Source organism: Epinephelus lanceolatus, chromosome 8 (assembly GCF_041903045.1).
Source record: "Epinephelus lanceolatus isolate andai-2023 chromosome 8, ASM4190304v1, whole genome shotgun sequence".
NCBI lineage: Eukaryota > Metazoa > Chordata > Actinopteri > Perciformes > Serranidae > Epinephelus > Epinephelus lanceolatus.
Window position 1 is genome coordinate 24,037,148 of NC_135741.1, and position 18,847 is coordinate 24,055,994.

At 41.6% G+C, this 18,847-nt stretch overlaps 2 protein-coding genes across 7 annotated transcripts in view; both read left to right on the forward strand.

Moving 5' to 3' along the window:
* The first annotated feature begins 387 nt into the window (after positions 1 to 387).
* On the forward strand, positions 388 to 7,769 carry dhh (desert hedgehog signaling molecule). The gene is made up of 4 exons (XM_033628340.2): positions 388 to 693; positions 1,019 to 1,437; positions 6,025 to 6,286; positions 6,440 to 7,769. The coding sequence occupies exons 2-4, from the start codon at positions 1,129 to 1,131 to the stop codon at positions 7,243 to 7,245; spliced, it is 1,377 nt and encodes a 458-aa protein (XP_033484231.1). The 5' UTR covers positions 388 to 693; positions 1,019 to 1,128; the 3' UTR covers positions 7,246 to 7,769.
* Positions 7,770 to 12,482: 4,713 nt separating this feature from the next.
* kmt2d (lysine (K)-specific methyltransferase 2D) overlaps positions 12,483 to 18,847 on the forward strand; it is a 33,887-nt gene continuing 27,522 nt past the window's right edge. For 3 of the 6 annotated variants that reach the window (XM_033629627.2, XM_033629632.2, XM_033629631.2), the window contains exons 1-8: positions 12,921 to 13,059; positions 15,506 to 15,588; positions 15,853 to 15,961; positions 16,084 to 16,286; positions 17,513 to 17,622; positions 17,727 to 17,889; positions 18,384 to 18,555; positions 18,717 to 18,831. In XM_033629627.2, the coding sequence (XP_033485518.2) occupies positions 15,540 to 15,588; positions 15,853 to 15,961; positions 16,084 to 16,286; positions 17,513 to 17,622; positions 17,727 to 17,889; positions 18,384 to 18,555; positions 18,717 to 18,831 (921 nt within the window). In that variant the 5' untranslated portion in view covers positions 12,921 to 13,059; positions 15,506 to 15,539. Of the gene's footprint in view, positions 12,507 to 12,920; positions 13,060 to 14,773; positions 14,913 to 15,505; positions 15,589 to 15,852; positions 15,962 to 16,083; positions 16,287 to 17,512; positions 17,623 to 17,726; positions 17,890 to 18,383; positions 18,556 to 18,716; positions 18,832 to 18,847 lie in introns of those variants that run through there. The other 3 variants (XM_033629629.2, XM_078170033.1, XM_033629628.2) reach the window with 3 other exon arrangements.

Consider the following 18,847-nt stretch of genomic DNA (forward strand, 5'->3'; position numbering starts at 1 on the left):
CCGGCTCCCCAAACACAGGAAGGCAGCACTGGAGAGTCTCAGTCAGAGGGGTGTCAAGGCTGGACACTTGTGTTCCCTCTTGGACCCTCACCTTCAACTGTGTCTATTAATAACATCAGCAGGGGTCATCACAGCTGACCCCTTTTGCTGCTGATGGGTGGGATGAGCTGTCACAAGCAAGGGAATGTTGGTTTAAAGTTATTCATTTGTGAATATACTGTATGTGCTCTGAATGATCCTGTGTCTTAAAAGTTTTAAGGGATTTTTGTTAAAGTTGCAAAACGACCAATGTTTTATTTGCCCTTACATATCTAATGAGGTGGAGGGAGGGTTGGGGGGGTCATTGTGTTAACATAAGAAGGCTAATCATCTGTCCTTTGTAAGGTTGAATTGGAGGCGTGTGCTGTCGCAGTGGGAGCGCGCAGAGGAAGGGAGGGCAATCTTGTCCGGACGCTAATAAGACCCAATGGCTGGTGCAAGGTGGCCAGGAGCTCCGAAACGCGACAGAAGACGGTGGACGAAGGAGAGAAAGAGGAAGAAAAAAAAATCTCAGGAGAGGAGAGATATTTCTGCACGGACTAAGAGGATGAGAGCGCCACGGGAGCGTCCATAGGAACTGCAGCGAGCAGTGGGGGCTTTTGGTGTGCGTCAGTTTGTGTGTCTCGTCAAAGGAACTGCGTAAAGAGAGGAGCGGTAAGTGACTAGAAAGCCACAAAAAACACCTGCGTCGAGGCAGGTACCTGCGAAGGACGTATGATAATGACTTTAAGTTCACAGCAGGGTTAGAAGCAGCTGATAGTGGCGAAATCTTTGGACAGAAAGCCTGTTGTGCTTTTTTTTTAATTATATAGCTGGTGCCAAAGTTCAAAATCTTGCAGCCAATCAGATCAGTCTAACTAACTTTTGGTCATCAAAGCAATACAAGCATAAAGTCTCACTTTGCACTGCACTTTTTAAAAAAGAGTGACTACAATAAAGAGAAATTCCTACATGTCCCAACAATTTTTGTCACCATCAGCTCTGGCACCACATGATTTGGAATGGACCAGGATTTGACCCTCATTCACATGCCGTGTCACTGGGGTATCACTGTGAGCCACTGACTCCTGGGAGCCCCAACTCTCCCCAATGAAGCAGTCCTGGTGGGCCCGCCTGGCACAGCTCGGCCTGCTCACTGTGTGGACCTGCATATGGCTGGTCCAGGGGTGCGGACCGGGCCCTGGGTACGGCATACGCTCCAGGCCCAGGAAACTCACAGCCATGCACTACAAGCAGTTTTTCCCCAACTTCTCAGAAAACAACCTCGGTGCCAGCGGGAGAGCAGAGGGCAAGATCACACGTAACTCTGAGCGCTTCAATGAACTTGTGTGCAACTACAACCCAGACATTGTCTTCAAGGATGAGGAGAACACCAACGCAGACCGCTTCATGACCAAGGTGAGGTTAATCCAGCTCTGTCATCTGAGATTTTAAGGTTGTTGCTGAATGGGATGTTACACTGGATCACTTCACTAACCTCAGTGATACCTGGTAAGTACACTAAAATGAGTATCCAGAGCAGAGACTGACTGAAGGATGCTCTCTCTGGTGTCTCTTGAACCTTTTCAAGCCAACCCCTCTGCTGGATGATTGATTAACTACATTCACATGAGGGGAAAGGCAGCAGTTCACAGCTCACGCCCTGCCACCCAGCATGGCACCTTCAAATCACATAACCTCATTCATTGTTTGCCGTACCTGCCCTCGCCTGGCTCTCAACACACAAACAAACGCTCAACACAGAGTGTGTAAGTTTTAACCAAACTTCCCCTCCCTTTTCTTGAGATAAGAAGATCAGGATGTAATTCAACACTACCCCTTAAGAGGCTGCCTTCCCCTTCAGGAACACTTCCTTTTAATCTTTAACCAAAGTCTTTGTTATTGGAAATCAAACTATTCCTATGACAGGTTCTCAGTGGCACTTGAACTTGAATTCCTTCATGTTGACTGGGTAGGTATCCAAATTCAAATCCCAGGCCTAGAAAAGACGATCATTGGCCCAGAGGATTTAAAGGGTAACTGTGATTTTTTTTACCTGGACCCTATTTTGTTTTGTTTTTGTGTCTAAACAACTAATGGAGACAACAGTTTTTTAAATTGGTCTAGTATCGAGCTAGAGTGATTCAGCCGGCATGAGACAGGCTGTAATGTAACCACTCAGGGCATTTGCGCACCATCCATTTGCATCCATTAAAATGCTTGTTTTGCCGTTGACGGTCTCAGATTGTTTTTATAAGTGTCTGACAACATAAAGGAAAGGATGTTACAGAAATAGACTCTTTTGTTAAAGAGTAAGATCCTTTTTTTTTCTTTTTTTTTTACTAGAAAACGCCCCAAAATCAGATCGCCAAACCCACCAGACTTCATATAAATAAACAGTCATTTTAGTGAGTATAGAGACAGCACATTTTTACATCTAACTGGGTGTATTAAGGGTTTATTTCAACCAAACCAGAGTTTATAATTTATGAAACAATGGAAAAACAAACCAAGGTGGTATTTGTGAGGTTTATTTTATTATTGTGGACTTTGAATGAAGTGTGTTTTACAATGATAAAATTACTACTTATTCAAATGGAGTCTGGTGGGTTTGACGATAACAATTTCGAGGCTGTTTCTGGTTAAATAAAATGGATCTTACTCTTCAACAAAAAGGTCTATCTCTGTGGGGATCATTTATATAATGTTGTCAGACACTTGTAATCCCAATCTGAGCCTGTCAGTGGCAAAAAAAAGAAACACTTTAGTGGACGTACATTGACAGTGCACAACTGCCCATTGATGTTACATTGCAGCAATGCACATTCAAAAAATTGTTGTGTCCATTTTTGACACAAAACACGGAAAAATTAGGGTCCAGGTTGAAAAATACAGAAATTACTCTTTAAAACATGGACAGCTTTTTGCAAAACATTTTGAATGCCACACTGCTGGATGTGTAATATAGAAAAGTATCACAGAGGGGTTGTAGTGAGGTGCTGATCACTGGGAGTAGCCTTGAAAGTAGGAAAGTATTGTCTCACACTGGCTCTGTATGCAGCTCAATTTGATGACCACAGGGTTTTTTGCCACTCGGATGTCACCCCGCTCTGGATGCTGCGGCTTTCTGTGATTGTTTAGGATATGAATCTGTGTTCCTACCCCTCCCCGTGTGATTGTATGTGATGGAAATCTGTGGTCGTATATGTGTGCCCTGCTGATGCCCAGTTTGAGTGTGTGTGTACGTGTGCATGTGCCCCTCTTTTGCCCAGATATGAAAGACGCTCTTTGTGCGTCATTTGGAGACTCGGAGGGGTCGCCTATACAAAATTCCCGCCTGCTGAAGTAATGGCACCGTCGGAAAAGCGACTATTGTAGTTTCTGACAATGAAACGCCTCTCTTCAATGGCATTGCGAGAAAAATGTAGCCAGTTTGTTTTCTGTCCCTCTCGCTTTCTCACTCTTGCTGTCACATTCCCAAGTCCGTGCCCATACATTCTTCCCCTCTGCCCTCTCTCTTTACTCCCAACCTCGGCCCTCCGCTACACTGCTTTCTTCTCACCCAGCTTTTTCCTCTCTCCGTCTCTCCATCACTGTTTCTTTCCCAACTCTCTTTCTACTTATTTTGCAGGATAAGCTTTATTTCGTCAATGGTAGGCCACAAGACATGCTGCATCACAAGTCACAAGAAAAATATGCTCTCAGTAGATGATAATGACTGTATCACCTTGGTTTGCTGACGTCATCATTTTTCAAGCCTGCTATTTTGTGACAATGCTGACACAGTCTGTAACATTATGGGGGCGTGAGGAGTCACTGTGCACATTTCTGATCAAATGTCTCAGGGGTGAAACTGAGAAACTCATGCCTGGAACAATCTGGACAGGGCAGAGAATGGCCTTGATTATTCTGTCACCCTGTCGAAAAGGGCAAGGACTCACCCAAACTGGCTACAGTAGCTTTGTTCTTGTGCTCTGATTGTTGGAGCAAGGTTGAGATGGCCTTTAGCGGAGTAGAGGAGGGATTGTGTGATGATGCCAGCAGACAGACAATCATAACCTGGGAGCCAGAGACAGTGTTGAAATGCTTCTTTTTCCTCTGAGTTGCACTGAGATCATCAGCGGTGTACAGTAGGCGTACATACGATGTGTACTTAATGTAAACACAGGCTGTGCCAACCCCCCTGTTAATAAATGATTACAAGTGTTACATCTACCCGAGTGGGGTTCAGACATGCCTTTCAATGTTCACGGCACATGCTGCAGACAAAGTAGCTAAAATATAATCACTGCCTATGAAATAAACTGAGAATATTTTCAAATGTTCCTTTATGTACCCTTATATTGAAGGATACAAGAGAAAAACAGTATAATATAATGCACAAAGCAACAACCCTACGTTCCCCTCCTTCCCCAACACACAATGCATTTCAAAAGGCAAACTAGAAGACAATAAAAGCGTAAAAAGGAATATCAGATATATTGATATAATCCACACACTATATTCCTACACATAAAGAGTGCTGTTACTCCAGTTTGTTATTGACAATGATCGAGTTTCGCATATAGTTTAATATTAAAGAACTTAAGGATAGTTTAGCCTACTGTGTATACATGTTCACTATTAAATCAGGATTGCAAACTGCAACCAGTTGAAAGGTCTCTCATGTGCTAAGCGTCGCTCCGCATAGAACTCCTTTAGTGTCTGTTGTACAGGAGGTTTTCATCTGGAGCCGAATTATGTGCAGAGGTCTGTTCCTCTCTAAATTAAACTGACTATTTAAACCAGTAAAAACACTGAATAAAGCAGTTTCATGTTACAATTTAGAGTTTCTCTGATGCCATTCGGCTTATCGCAGACGGGCCACTAGCTCAGCACCTTCTAATGAGTGCACGTGCTTTTTTCTTAATATCCTACTATCCAGACGTTCAGGAGCGAACTTATCCTAGCGGTCTCTGGAAACATGGCTGTGTAACATGGCGAACTCCGTAGACCAGGACCCGCTCCCTCTGTAGATATAGAGCTCATTCAAAAGTAACGAAAAAAACTACAATTCCTATGTTTTTAGTGATTATACACTAAAGAAAACACACTTTTAAAATGCTGCATTTCATTTCCACCAATATGTCCCCCTAAATCCTACACACTGGACCTCAAATCTAAATGGCTACCTGAATGTTTTCTACATTATGTTTCCCTATTTGAAAAAAAGGCGCGATAAATAAATCTAGGTATTTTACCAGCTTGGAAGCCGATTCAAAATGGACCCAGTGATTTGATCATAACCCCACACATAAGAGCAGTTTTCTTTAGAATAACGTTACATTACAGTTTGACTGATACTGGATTAATTACAGTTATAACATAAACAAACATGTTCGATCTCTAGATTTGGTTCAAAAGATCTTCAGCCAAGATGCACTGGGTGGGATATTTTACAGCTGAAATAAAATTGTCATTGCTCTCTGATAGACATACTATGTGATGGAAGCTCTGTTTCTGCAATAAATGACCTCAAACATATTTTTGATATTTCTGTACAGCAATATATTTGATGCTGATGTTGTCCGATATATTGGCCGATTTATCAGTTAACACTGTTTTCAAACTAATAAAAGGTTTACTGTCAGGAGAGGAAAACCAGGCAAATGTTTATTATTTTGATACTTACTGTTGATGGCGTAGGTTTTGTTTATCATGTGAATTTGTTAACAGCATTCACAATATACATAAAAGTATACTTTAAATGGTTAGGAGTTAATATATTCTTCAATTTCAAGTTCTAATTTGGTATTAAAAAGCTGTTCTCTAATTCTGTTGACCATCGCTTTCTGTACACAGAATGCATTTTTATGGGGGCATCTGTCTTTCCTTATGTTTTCTGTAATTTATAATTATGTTTATTGTGTCTGTTTCATTCTGAAAAAAAATAAATAAATAAATAAAAAATATATTTAAAAAAGTTCTTTTCCAAACTGAGCGCCTCCCCTCTCATTTTGTTCCTAGCGCTGTAAGGACTGTTTGAACAGGCTGGCTATCGCAGTGATGAACCAGTGGCCAGGGGTACACTTACGTGTGACAGAGGCCTGGGATGAGGACGGCCACCACCCTCCCGGCTCTCTGCACTATGAAGGCCGGGCCGTGGATATAACCACTGACGACAGAGAAACAGAGAAGTATGGTCTTCTAGCCCAGCTGGCTGTGGAGGCTGGCTTTGACTGGGTCCACTACGAGTCCAAATATCATATCCACTGCTCAGTAAAAGCTGGTAAGTGTAAGGAGGGAGCTTTCATAGACCATCATGCAGTTAAGTGTGTCAAATTACATCATTTCACTGGATGGTGTATCAGGACATTTAAGACAAAAAGAGGAACACAATCTGTGTTTAGTCATCTTGGCTTTTCTGCTGATCTTCCTGCAGATCACTCTGTTGCAGTGGAAAAAGGTGGCTGTTTCCCAGGCTGGGCCCGGGTGATGGTTGCTGGAGGGGTGCAGAAGAGCCTGTCTTCCCTGGCTCCAGGGGACAGAGTCATGGCCTTGTCTGGGACAGGCCAAGTTGTGTTTAGCCAAGTCCTCTTGTTCCTACACCGGGACCAAGAAAGCTGGTCTACGTTTCTGTCTCTGGAGACAGAAGATGGCCATAGATTGGCCCTCACTCCACATCACTTGGTCTTTTTAGCTTCCCACTGCAGACTCGACAGCAGCGAGTATGTGGCTCGGTTTGCAAGCAGAGCCAAAACAGGAGACTGTGTGCTCATCCATTCAGCAGAGGGTCAAGTCCGTCCATCTCGAATCATCTCAGTGTCAGTAGAGGAGAGTGTGGGAGTGTATGCACCCTTGACAGAAGCTGGAACTGTGTTTGTCGATGGGGTGCTGACATCCAGCTATGCTCTGGTGGGGAACCACAGGCTGGCGCACTGGGCATTTGGACCTGTGCGACTCCTCTCCTCATTCAGCCAGCTACTGTGGGGGGAGACAGGAAAAGAGCAGCAGACCACAGAGACTGAAACGGCTTGCATCAAGACTCCATTTCATTGTAGCACACTGGGCTCAAAGGACAAAGCAGGTGTATGTGTGAATAACGGCACTCTGATCAAACAAGACAATCTGAGTGAACCCCTGAGGATGAAAATGAAGGAGAAGCAGACATCAGAGGTGCACTGGTATGCTAGATTACTGTACAGTTTGGGATGTATCTTTTTAGACTCCGACTCCTTTCATCCTTAAAAGCCTAAAACTCTACACTCAGCACATGTCGTACCTCTCAGTGTCTCAGCTTTGATACATTTACACTAACACTTCCTGTTCTATTCTTCATTTAATAAAAAGCACTGGAACCGCTTGCTTTGTTTTCTCACCTCTGTTTGCATTATCATCCGTCATACATGCTAATACTTATGTGATGTTCTGTAAGAGATTGAGTTTGATGGGACAAACTGTCTGAGCGGGTTAATGTAAAAAATGGTCATGCCATCATGACTGTATCATAGTCTATTTGTACATCATGTTATTTCTTTAATTATTTCAGTTATATATGTAAAATATATATATATATATATATATATATATATATATGTATTATTCTAATGGGATAGGAATGAATTTTCCCACAACAATAGAATCTTTATTTTTGTACTTTCTGAATCATAATATATAAATGCTTCATTTTATAATAATTCCACTACATGTATTGTTCGTCCTCACGTGTTCTCATGTCATAAAACAAATTAAAATGACATTTTATTAAGCAACTCTCTGCTTTTTCTTCAACTCTGGGGTGAATTTTGTCTTTTTGCTTGTTTAGCTGAGTGCGAAAAAAACCTGCAACATATGCAAAAGATCATTTCTGGGCTGGTGGATGAGCATTATGTATGTTGCAGTGTTCAAGAGCTCTGTGGAAATCTAGTCCAGCAGGCCGACGGGTTAATGAGAAGCCCAGACGTACTTAATATTCCCCACACTGCCACCACAGTGACTTTATCACAGACTTTATCACATAGCTGCTTCAAGGGAGCCACTGGGTCTCTTCCAAGTTAAAGGAGACAGCTTTATTAGCATCCACTGCTCAAATTTGGGTCACAAGTACTATATCAGTTGGTGGCGTACACCAGTACGCTTAATTGTTTACACAACTTTGTTATTTTGCTGCATCCCATCTGTGTTTACCAGTCTGCACTATACATTTTGGCATTAAACAAGTGCAGTTTTCCAGTTGCTTGTAAGCAGTTTTGCAATGTAAATATACTCAATGGCTCATAATAATGTGTAAGGCCACAATCAAGACAAGTAGGACAAGGTTATACACCCCCTAGTGGAGGAACTGATATTAAACCTGTGTATTTTATTTGTTAAAATTTCTCAAAGGCCCTTGTACACATGGATGGACTACTGAATGGGCCCACCAGACCAGACGCAGCCTTCACCTGCAGATGTCACTCAACTCATATGACCAGGAGACTCAAAATGACCACAAAGAGATGCAAAGACACACAAAATAGGAGCTAAAACAACCACAAAGAGACACAAAACGACCACACACAAGATTATCACAGTGAAAATTATCACAAAGACACACAAAACCATAAAAAAATGCTTAATAACTACAAAACAAAACAATACAAAACAACAATAAAAAGGAGGCCAAACATCTATAAAATCTGTGTTGTACACCTGTGTAGGAGAGGTGGTGGGGCCTTTTGCACATCTGTGCCCAGGTACATATTGTCTCATAATCCACCCATGCTTGTGCATATTATAAATAGACACACCTTGATTTGATTTGTTTATTATTATTATTTATTTATCAGTAACCATGTGTGTGCAATAAGATGTCATTCGTCATTTTACAGCACTGGAAATCCGGCAAATGTTTGACTGGAGTACTCAACACTATATTATCAGAGCTATGAATTTATAGGATATTAAGAAAACTAAACCACAAACTGCCTTCACTGTTTCTCTAATTATCTTTGAGGTATATAACTGTAAAAAATAAAATACTGAGTAAACCAAACTGTATTCTCTTCTCCAGGTTTATGCTCTGTAGTAAACATCTGTGGAGGTATTCCAGGGGATTATCCTCGAGATACAGGAGGCAGATGGGAAAGCACCGGCTCTGCTGACTGGCCAATGGGAAAAGCCCAGCATCCTAATACCACCCTCTATTTACGTCAACGGGCCAGTCAGTCACTCTCTTCCTACCGGTCTCAGCCCCCCCAAAATCTAATCCAATCTTGCTAAAGCTGAATGGGGAGTTAACTAATCCTGTCAGGGGGACCACTAATAACCTATTTTCAAAATTAAAACCTGCACACCCAACATAATTCAGGCACTGAGATGCACACATTTACTGAGCAAAATATTATTGTGACTGATTGATACAGAGCAGTTTCATCAGGCTTGAATAGTTATGACACACCTTTATATTTAGAGACATGAAAAAGAAAATGCATCAGTGGAAATTTTGTATGGGTTTGTAATGACTGTGAGCGCCACAGAACATCTTCCTAAACTTTACAGACACCACACCTGAACAAATTGAGTCAAAATGTCTGTATCCCAGACAACAGAGCTCATAACTGCCTGTGTGATTGAAACCCAGACTTTGAGTTGCAATTGACTTTTTAACAGACTGAATTTCAAGTCAATATAAAACCATTTTTATTCATTGGATTCTAGTAACCAGAGGTGTGGACTCAACTTGAACTTGAACATCAATGACTTGTGACTTCACTTGGACTTTAACCTTTGGACTTGAAAATACTTGAAACCTTTCTTCAAAGCCAATCTGGGAGGAGACAGTTATTGACATTTTTCCAGTATGAGATGTGTTGAATACAGCAAGACAGGACAGAAACATTCATTCTGTTGTGGTAAACCATTGGTTAATAGTGCTCGTTGCTATTTTTCTTATCATTAAGTTAAGTCACACTGGTTTTAACAAATAAATACAATTTAAAGGAAGCATTCATCAATTCTGTAAATGTAATATCTTATCACTCTGTTGTTAAGTAGCATTACATTTGGTAAAAAGTGCACCATGACTTGTTAAGGACTCAAAACTGAAAGGGCTATGGGTCTTGACTTGGGACTTGTAAGTCTTGACTTGAGACTTGAATTGGAATTTGATGCAAAGACTTGAGGCTCACTCACTTGTGACTTGCAAAACAGTGACTTGGGTCCGTCTCATTCAGTAATATTTTAAGAGTCATGACTGTAAAAAGCACGGCCTCCTAAAAAACATGGTTGTCTCATCTGGTTTCATTGGACCTGCTGTCTACTGTTTCAGGTTTGGTGTATGCAAAAGTCATGATAATTTTGAAAATAATAATTGGTCTCTTCACCACCATCATGTGAATAATCGGGGCTGTGAACTAGATTCTTTGGGTGTGTATCAGTTGCTTTTTAAGTTTTACTTTCAGGTCACATTTAGAGGAATGGTAAGTGGACTTGCACTTATATAGCACCCTTCTAGTCTTTCAACAACTCAAAGTGCTTTCACACTACTTGTCACACTTACTCATTCACACACACATTTATATACTGGTGGCTGAGGCTACCGTACAAGGTGCCACCTGCACATTCACATGCACTCACACACCAATAGCACAAGTATCAGGAGCAATATGGGGGTCAGTATGTTGCCCAAGAATACTTCTACATGCTGACGGAAGCAGCTAGTGATTGAACCTCAGTCTTATGATCAGTGGACAACATGTTCTCCCTTGTTTAGTTGTATGGAGCTTTAAAAACCAAACAACATTTATCCTTTTGATAGGAATTTTTGTCAACATTTTTCTCTTCAGTTGTCTCATCTTAGCCGTGAGGCCTCTAAATGCCTCTGCGCATATACACAGACACCATACAGTGTAGATTCAGCAGGTGTTTGTTCACTGCTTACATTGCACACGAGTATTGTCAGGCATTCCTGTGTGATCACTAACATTACTTTTACACCTGAGACATTTAGCTCATGCTCTCCTCTACAGTGTTGGGTTATAGCCCAAGTAAAGCTACAGTTTGGCTCTGGGGCATGACAGGAGAGATACAGTAGCTGATGTGGAACAAACCTGTGACTTGTCACAGAGGGACAAACTGCTACTAAATCTAATTTTGTGCAAGTTCACAGGATCATTCCGATGACATCCAAGCTTCAGTGTGTGTTCTGCCTCTGGCATTTTGTGGGATGACATATGGAGGTTGGTGCCTTCATTTAAGAAGAACTACATACAAGAGGATTTGCAAGAACTCTTTTGGGCTTTGCAACACTATCTAAAAAAAGGCAAAATAAAATAAGCATGCATCTCAGAGGACTCCCTGCCCTTTTCTGCATAACAATTAAAAGCTGCTATATGCAGAGGGTTAGGATAACATGCCCTCACTATGTAGTAGTTTAACTAAAAAAAAATTACATTTAAGAATTGAGAACAACTTTCTGAAACCCATCCTCCCCAAGTCCCCCATACCACTGAGATTTCCTCACAGTAACAGGGCAACCTAATGATAAAGAAGGCCCCTTCTCATTCCCACCTCCACATAATATACATTTTGTTCACCCACAGTATACATTATTATTGCTCCTTATCCTGAGTTGAACATGTAGCCTAGTGCATGCACAAATAACTATTGATCATTTATAAATGCAAAGGTCTGACACTGATTTTTACTGTTATTTCATTTTGATCATTCATTAACATGCTCATGGGTTAAAAAACATCACCTAGGTGGATGGTAATTACACATCTCTGGGTAATAAGACAAAGCAATGTGGCCACAAATCGCCAGTGCACATCACAACACGGTTATGCAGGTTTATGTAGGTCACACTCTGTGAACCTGCTGAAAACTTGGTCGAGGTTGATCCCAGATCATGGCAGTTTCAAATCAATTACACTTCCCAATCCCTCTCAGTCACTCCGACCAAATGCGCAATGCATAGCAATATAGAAACAGAGAAGGACTAATTAGCAATAGTACAGTAACACATTTATTTATTATGTTAATTACGAAATTAAATTGCACAAGAAATATGAGCCTAATCGCGTGATCGATTATCAAAACGCATGCATTCATCCGCCTGCATGTCAAAGTAGCTTTGGCTCCACAATCATAACAATATAATGAAAAATGGCTTCCCTGGATCCGAAAATCTAATGACCTAATATCTAATATCCACCATATTTCAATGGTCCGCGCTCTCCAGATTAAAACCGTGTGCTGTGTGCTTAATTAAATCACCCTCGCACAAAGTTGTTCAATGCCACACTAAAGCTGTAGCACGTTTTGCTGTTATCTAGTAATAAAACACAATTTTCGCCCGTTCTTTTGCATGAATTAATTTTTGACGTAGTTATTATTAGCTAGCACAGCTAGCTGCGGCTAGCCACTTGGCGGAACAGCCGTGTGCAGACGCAACGCAGTTCAGCGAAGTGAAGCGATGCTAGTGACCCATACAAGGGTACCCATGCAAAGTTGAGCTGCAAATTTAGGTAGATAAATGTTTGCAGTGGACTAAAACTAAAAGAAAACATATTTACAGTCGTGTCAACAAAGTTTGGGGCTGTAATTTTCGGATGCACTGTTTGGTGTAAACTTGCAGTAGCTGTAACGACCTCGCGAGCTAGATTCCAGAACAGAGCCGAAGCTAGCTGCTGTTAGCCTTCAAGCTAAAGGCTTATCCAAGGAGCCAGATAGCGGGGTAGTTTTTGGATTCACGGCATGAAGCTGTGGAGCCTTTGTCGGGACGGGTTGAAGGCTTGTCTCGGTGCTTAATAGTTCCCCGGCAGTGTACGACCACTCGACACAAAGCTCAAGTTGCTGGTTAGCTAACTAACCATAGCATTATCCATCTAGTTAAGCTACGTAGCTAGCACCACCGCACAGCCTGCCTTCCGCCGAGGTGCACTTCCCCCACTCTCCCTCCAGCCGGCTAGCCGCAGCGTTAGTCCGGTACATAAAATGAAGCGACCATCAGCATTTTGGGAAGCTGTGTGGCTGTTTCGATTTTGCTGATGTATGAGGAGACGATATTGTTTTTGTGAGGTGAGCTGTTTTTATTATGGCCTATTTGAACTTCTTGCAACAGACATACCTAAAGACACATCAACCCTGACCTTAGACCGGGTAATGTTAGCTCTGCTATCGGTAACATTAGCTGTTAGCTTCGACCAGATGGGGCTGTCTACTTGCTGGAGAACTTGCTATGTTACCTGGGTGCTAACTTTAGGTTCAAATATGTTGTTCGTTTGCTGTGTCCAACGTACGATCCAAAGGGTAGCCGGTTTATATTTTGAAAGTACATGCTCCTGTGCATAAGATTGTGTGTATTTCTCGTAGTTTTGCTTCTTCGGGATACTTTGTTGCTACGTCACCATTGGTAGTTGTTAGCTTTTCCGTATCAGCCTGTCGCCAGCTACGCGGACAAGGCTATTTGCTGGACAGAACCAACCCTTTGAAGTAGGTGTTTACATTGAGGAATAGTGCTTAGCTTTGCAATTATTCAACTATAAAACCTCTATAGCTTTCACCGTGGCACTGCAACAAATAGCAGCCACTTCTGGCTTTACATCACACAATAAAAACAAACACGTTCACCGCGAAAGTTAATTTGTAGCGTTCACACTTTTAACGTTAACTTAGCTAGCAGAATGTTAAGACGTTAACTTAACGTTAGCAATCATCATGTCATCACTTTTGCTCTGGACATTACCAACTTCATGTTAGAGACAAAGCTAATTTAGTACACTCATTAACTTTAATATAAAAGCAGTTAGGTTTTATAGGAGTTAGATTTGACGTTAGTTGTCGAGAAGTGAGTTCGTTGCCAGTGTTGCTGCCATAGAAAACGTTGCGAGGATTTAACGTTAACGCTTCATACAGAAATTCATTTTAACCATCAGCTTGGTTGTATTCAGTCGTTAACACCTCTGGGTGCCATTTGCTAAACAGCGTTTTAATGTAGTGCCACATATTGTGTAGGTTAAATTAACGGTGCAGGTGTGTTGCATTTTATTTGTGGTGTTTTGGCTGTAATGTTGAAGTACCAACTGAACAGGCATACTTGAATAATCTTGACAAAGATGTATATGCATTGTAATTGGTTTGGCGTGAGAATAACTTGCATGTTGATCTTAATTTGTGATTAATTCTGCTCCTGTGGGTTAAAAACACAACAGAAGCGCACGGGCTGGGATCGGACTGGGATCTGCTTAGTGCTGCCTCAGTGAGAATTAAAAGGAAACATGTCGAAATGAGAGTGTGATGGTGTTACTTTACAGGAGGATTTTCTGAATAAGATGGCACAGTTTTTGTTTTGCAACCGACTAAACCGTGCGAGACTCTCGGCTGGATCTATATGTCAAAGCCGCTGACATATTTATTGTCTTTTGAGCCCGTTAGATGAGGACAAACAGCCTCACGCCGCGGACGATTTTGTCAGGTTTCTTTTAGTCTCCAAAATGTGGATATTCACGATGACACTAACAGATACTGGTGAGGCGGTGAGCTACCATAAGCAAAATATACCATGCGAGTCGAAGCCGATGAGCTCCCTTTAAAGTGTCGCCTGTTAACGGCCTTTAAACGTTAAAAACAAAACACAACTTATTTTTATTAGCTATGTGGATGAATAAATGTTGAGCACTTCCTGCCATGCATTGTTTGTTTTACACTATTTTTGTTAATGGCGTGGATCTCATAGCGGAACTATGATGCGAGCGACAAAGGTTCTGCACGAAAGGAGCTCCGCTGCAACAGGAAGTTCTACACACGGAAGTTGTGTTTTCTTTGTGTATCCCGATTTATGGTTGTTTTATTTGGGGAAAACACCATTTTAGTTTTATCATTTTGTGCTTTTTCACGCGGCAGTTTCACCGATTTGGATTATGCATTGCTTGGTAAATGATAACTTGAATTGTTAAAGCGGTTTCCGATTGTTTTGTCTCCTGTAACCCTCGCGCTATTTTCATGAGTTTGCGAGGAAGCTCGGTTGCATTAGTGCTAACGTTAGTCAGGTTAACTCAAGGAAATCATCCAAAGTGAGCACACAGCTGTCATGTTTATGTGGTTGCATTGTTGGTTGTAAGTCTTTATGTGAAAAGTGCTTTTGGATGGATAGGGAAGCTAGTGTGGTGTATGTTGTGGTAAAGAAAGATGCATTTTGGGGAATCCTTTTATATGAAAATAAACATATGATGGCTCATGAAAATCGCATTTTCTCATTTGGTAATTGAGGACCTACATACCACTTAGCTGTTAATTATTTATGGGAGAGAACGTAAATCTCATGCATTTAGCATTTTTTTCATATCATGATCAGATCTAGTCTCTCCATTCATTATGCAGTGATAACAGACCAGTTGTCAATGGCATAGCCAGTTATCAGATCAGATGCCCGCAATTTTTTGCACACTGAGAATAATTTTCGTAAGTTATTCTACTTCTGATTGAGCGTTTAGAAGTTAATTCTATGCATGTTTTTAAATTGCAGATCTCTGTCAAGGAGGTCAAAATCAGTACGGGGGATGGACGAGCAGAAATCAAACTGCGAAGAGAATGACTCTGAACCAACAGGTAATATGATCTTTTTAAAAATTTTCCCAATGTCCCAAGGTCATGTATTATGAATGCATAATTATATGTAGTCTGCAGGAAGATGAATAATATCACATTGTGCCTCTGCTCTGAAAGGGGAATGCATATGGTTGAGAACAAAAGGCCATTCTTAATTTTCCTTCAATTGATAATGTTAAGAGAATTTATTAGAGGTGACAATAGGAACATCTTTATGGTCTTTATTTCTTTTTAATATAAATCATTTCTTTTATCATTCTCTAGCTGATGACAATGCCCCTTCAAAGCAGCTTGTCTCCTCTGAGGAGTCCAAAGCCCTTCCTGCTGCTGAGGACGTGTCTGATGCTACTACAGCCTCGTCCAGCACACCTCTGTAAGTTCTCGATTCCAGTCATAAAGGATATCATCCTAACTGTCGTCGTCTATATCTTAAGAATCTGCTTATCAGTGAATCTCTATTTGTACTTTTAACAATTTTGCCTGTGACTTGAACAGAGAGAGCGTTCGAGCCTGTGCGCTTTGTAACTGTGTGGAGCGGAGCCTGCATGGACAGCGGGAACTGAGACACTTTGGGCCATCTTCTGAGCGGCCGACCCTCAAGCCATCAGCTTCCCCACTGCCACAGCCTGGGAATGATGACCTGTCTTCCATTGGATTTTCTGACTCCCCCAGTCTGGCATCACTCTTTGACGACTCAGGTTGAACTCATAACATTATACTATCATATTCCCAGGGCTCCAGACTAAGGTTTTACATTGGTTGCACTGGTGCGCTTCACTTTATCATGTAGGTGCTCCAGCAAATAATCAAGGTGCACGCAAAATTTTGTACTGTGCCTTTTGGTGCCACAATAATACAGTTTAAGCATTACCTTTTTTGTCAATTTCCATACACATAGAAAACTTCTTAACTAGGGGTGTAACGGTCCACAGAGGTCACAGTCCACTTTATCTGTTTAGGAGTCATGGTTTGATGTGAGTTCGGCAAAGCAGGGAAAATTTCTCTTAATTTATTTTGAACTGACAGTAGTGCAAGTGTCAAAGACAGACAAAATGTCTGTTGTTGGGGACAGAGGCACCCCCCATTGGACAAACCTTGAGCAAACACTTCCCCAAAAGGCAAAAGTTCACAACAGGCTATAAAACTGAAAAGAATCTCTTATGATATAAAATACTAAATAAATAGATTGATAAAATATAAAACTTGTGCATTAGGAGGAGTGTTACAATTAGCTCCCCTGTGGCTGTATGCCAATGTAAATGCGGATTGCTTCAGTAATTTTTTTTCATTTATCCCATTCTGCTTTTATATTCAAAGGCTGCCGGAAAGCAGCAGGGATAAGGAGCTGGGCTGGTTTGTATTTTTCTCATCCCAGTGGAACAGCTGGGTGATGCCATGAAATGTGCTTTAGCATGTTAGATATATTTCCATTCACATTGCTTTACCCTACAGCTCTAGAGAAACACTGATGCACTGTCCTTGTCTTATACACAACTCTGTCTTGGTTGCTATAGTGGCTGACCAGAAAACCTCAGGCTGGTCTTCAAGCTCAACCGTATCATTTGCGATGCTATTGTGTGACTGACTTACACACCATCTCTTGTTTTGCTATCCTCAGCACCTGTTGCTAACAGCCTACAGCTGAAAGTTTCCGGGCTAAACTTGCATTTGTGAACTCTCATTCTGCATTGCATACATCGGTGTAATAAATGTGAAATGCACTGGTGCACCCAATGAAAATGTTTAGTTGCACCTGACAGATTTTTGGTCGCATGTGCCACCAAAATGTTTGCGCTCTGGATCCCTTATTCCATGAGTGTACAATAATTATTATTATTAAACATATTTTAAGGTCCTAGAAATACAGATGCAGAATTGAAATTTGGCTAGAAATATCACTGATGTTGGGCTTTGTACTGAACAGGGGGCTGTTTGGTTCATCACTGGTGTGCGGTGTGGTCGGAGGGAGTGAAGCGGATGGAAAATGAGGAGCTGGAGAACGTGGATAAGGCCGTTATCTCAGGGACACAGCGGGTAAGTGCACTGTTGCTAGGCGTGGATGAGACGGTGGTGAGTCAGAATACAGGGATTAACAGAGGCTTCACAAAATCAAACTTTTCACCATTTGGTTGTTTCAGCTTTGCGAATACTGCAAAAGGCTGGGCGCGACCATTCGATGCCATGCTGAGGGCTGCTCACGGTTCTACCACTTCCCCTGCTCAGCGGCCAGTGGGTCCTTCCAGTCCATGAAGCAGTTGGTCCTTCTCTGTCCAGAGCACATAGACAAGGCAGAGGAGTTGGGTAAGAGAATCAGGCATCTTTGATTATTATTACGTAGGACATGCTCACAGTAAGGCTTGTGCCATGCAGACATTACAAAGGTGATGACCAGCTGCAAATATCATCAAACAAGTCCAAAGCTTTGACACTCTCTCAGAGTTCCTGTGAGACAACTCAAGCATTCCAAACTGATTTTGGTTCATTGACAGTGGACTCTGCATTTTTATAGTCCTTGTCGTAAAATGTCAGCTGCCTGCATAGTTTGAAAGCTGAAATAAAGCAATCATTTGTACTCTGTACTCTCTAAATGTTAAAATGTGTGTTTTCAGCTTTAAAAAAGACTTCCTTTCCCAAACAAAACACTAGGCACCTTTGGGAAGTGGCTACTGGCTACCAACCTCGTGGTTGTTCCCTGCTGACTTTCATGTAACTAGCTAAGAATAACTCAGAAGGAAATTGTTCTAATGTGACTTTATTTTTCTAATAACCGTTCATGTGTTTCTTTTTTGTTACAGCAGGTGAGGAGGCTTGGTGTGCAGTGTGTGACTCAGCGGGGGAGCTCACTGACTTGTTGTTCTGTACGGGTTGTGGCCAACATTATCATGCGGCCTGTCTGGAGATTGGTGCCACGCCTATCCAGCGGGCAGGATGGCAGTGCCCGGAGTGTAAAGTGTGCCAGACTTGCAGGTGAGTCAAACTACACCTTGTACAAACGACTCAGATGTAGCTCCTGAAAGCTTTGCATTATATTTACATTGTTTTTTTAAGACGTGTCCTATTTTACCTGAGCTTTATTTCCAATTTTTAAGATTAATTTGAATAACGTGAATTATTCTTAATTTTCTCAGACAACCGGGAGAAGACTCCAAAATGTTGGTTTGCGATGCCTGTGATAAGGGCTACCACACCTTCTGTCTCCAGCCAGCCATGGATTCTCTTCCCTCTGACCCATGGAAATGCAGAGTAAGTCACATTTGTC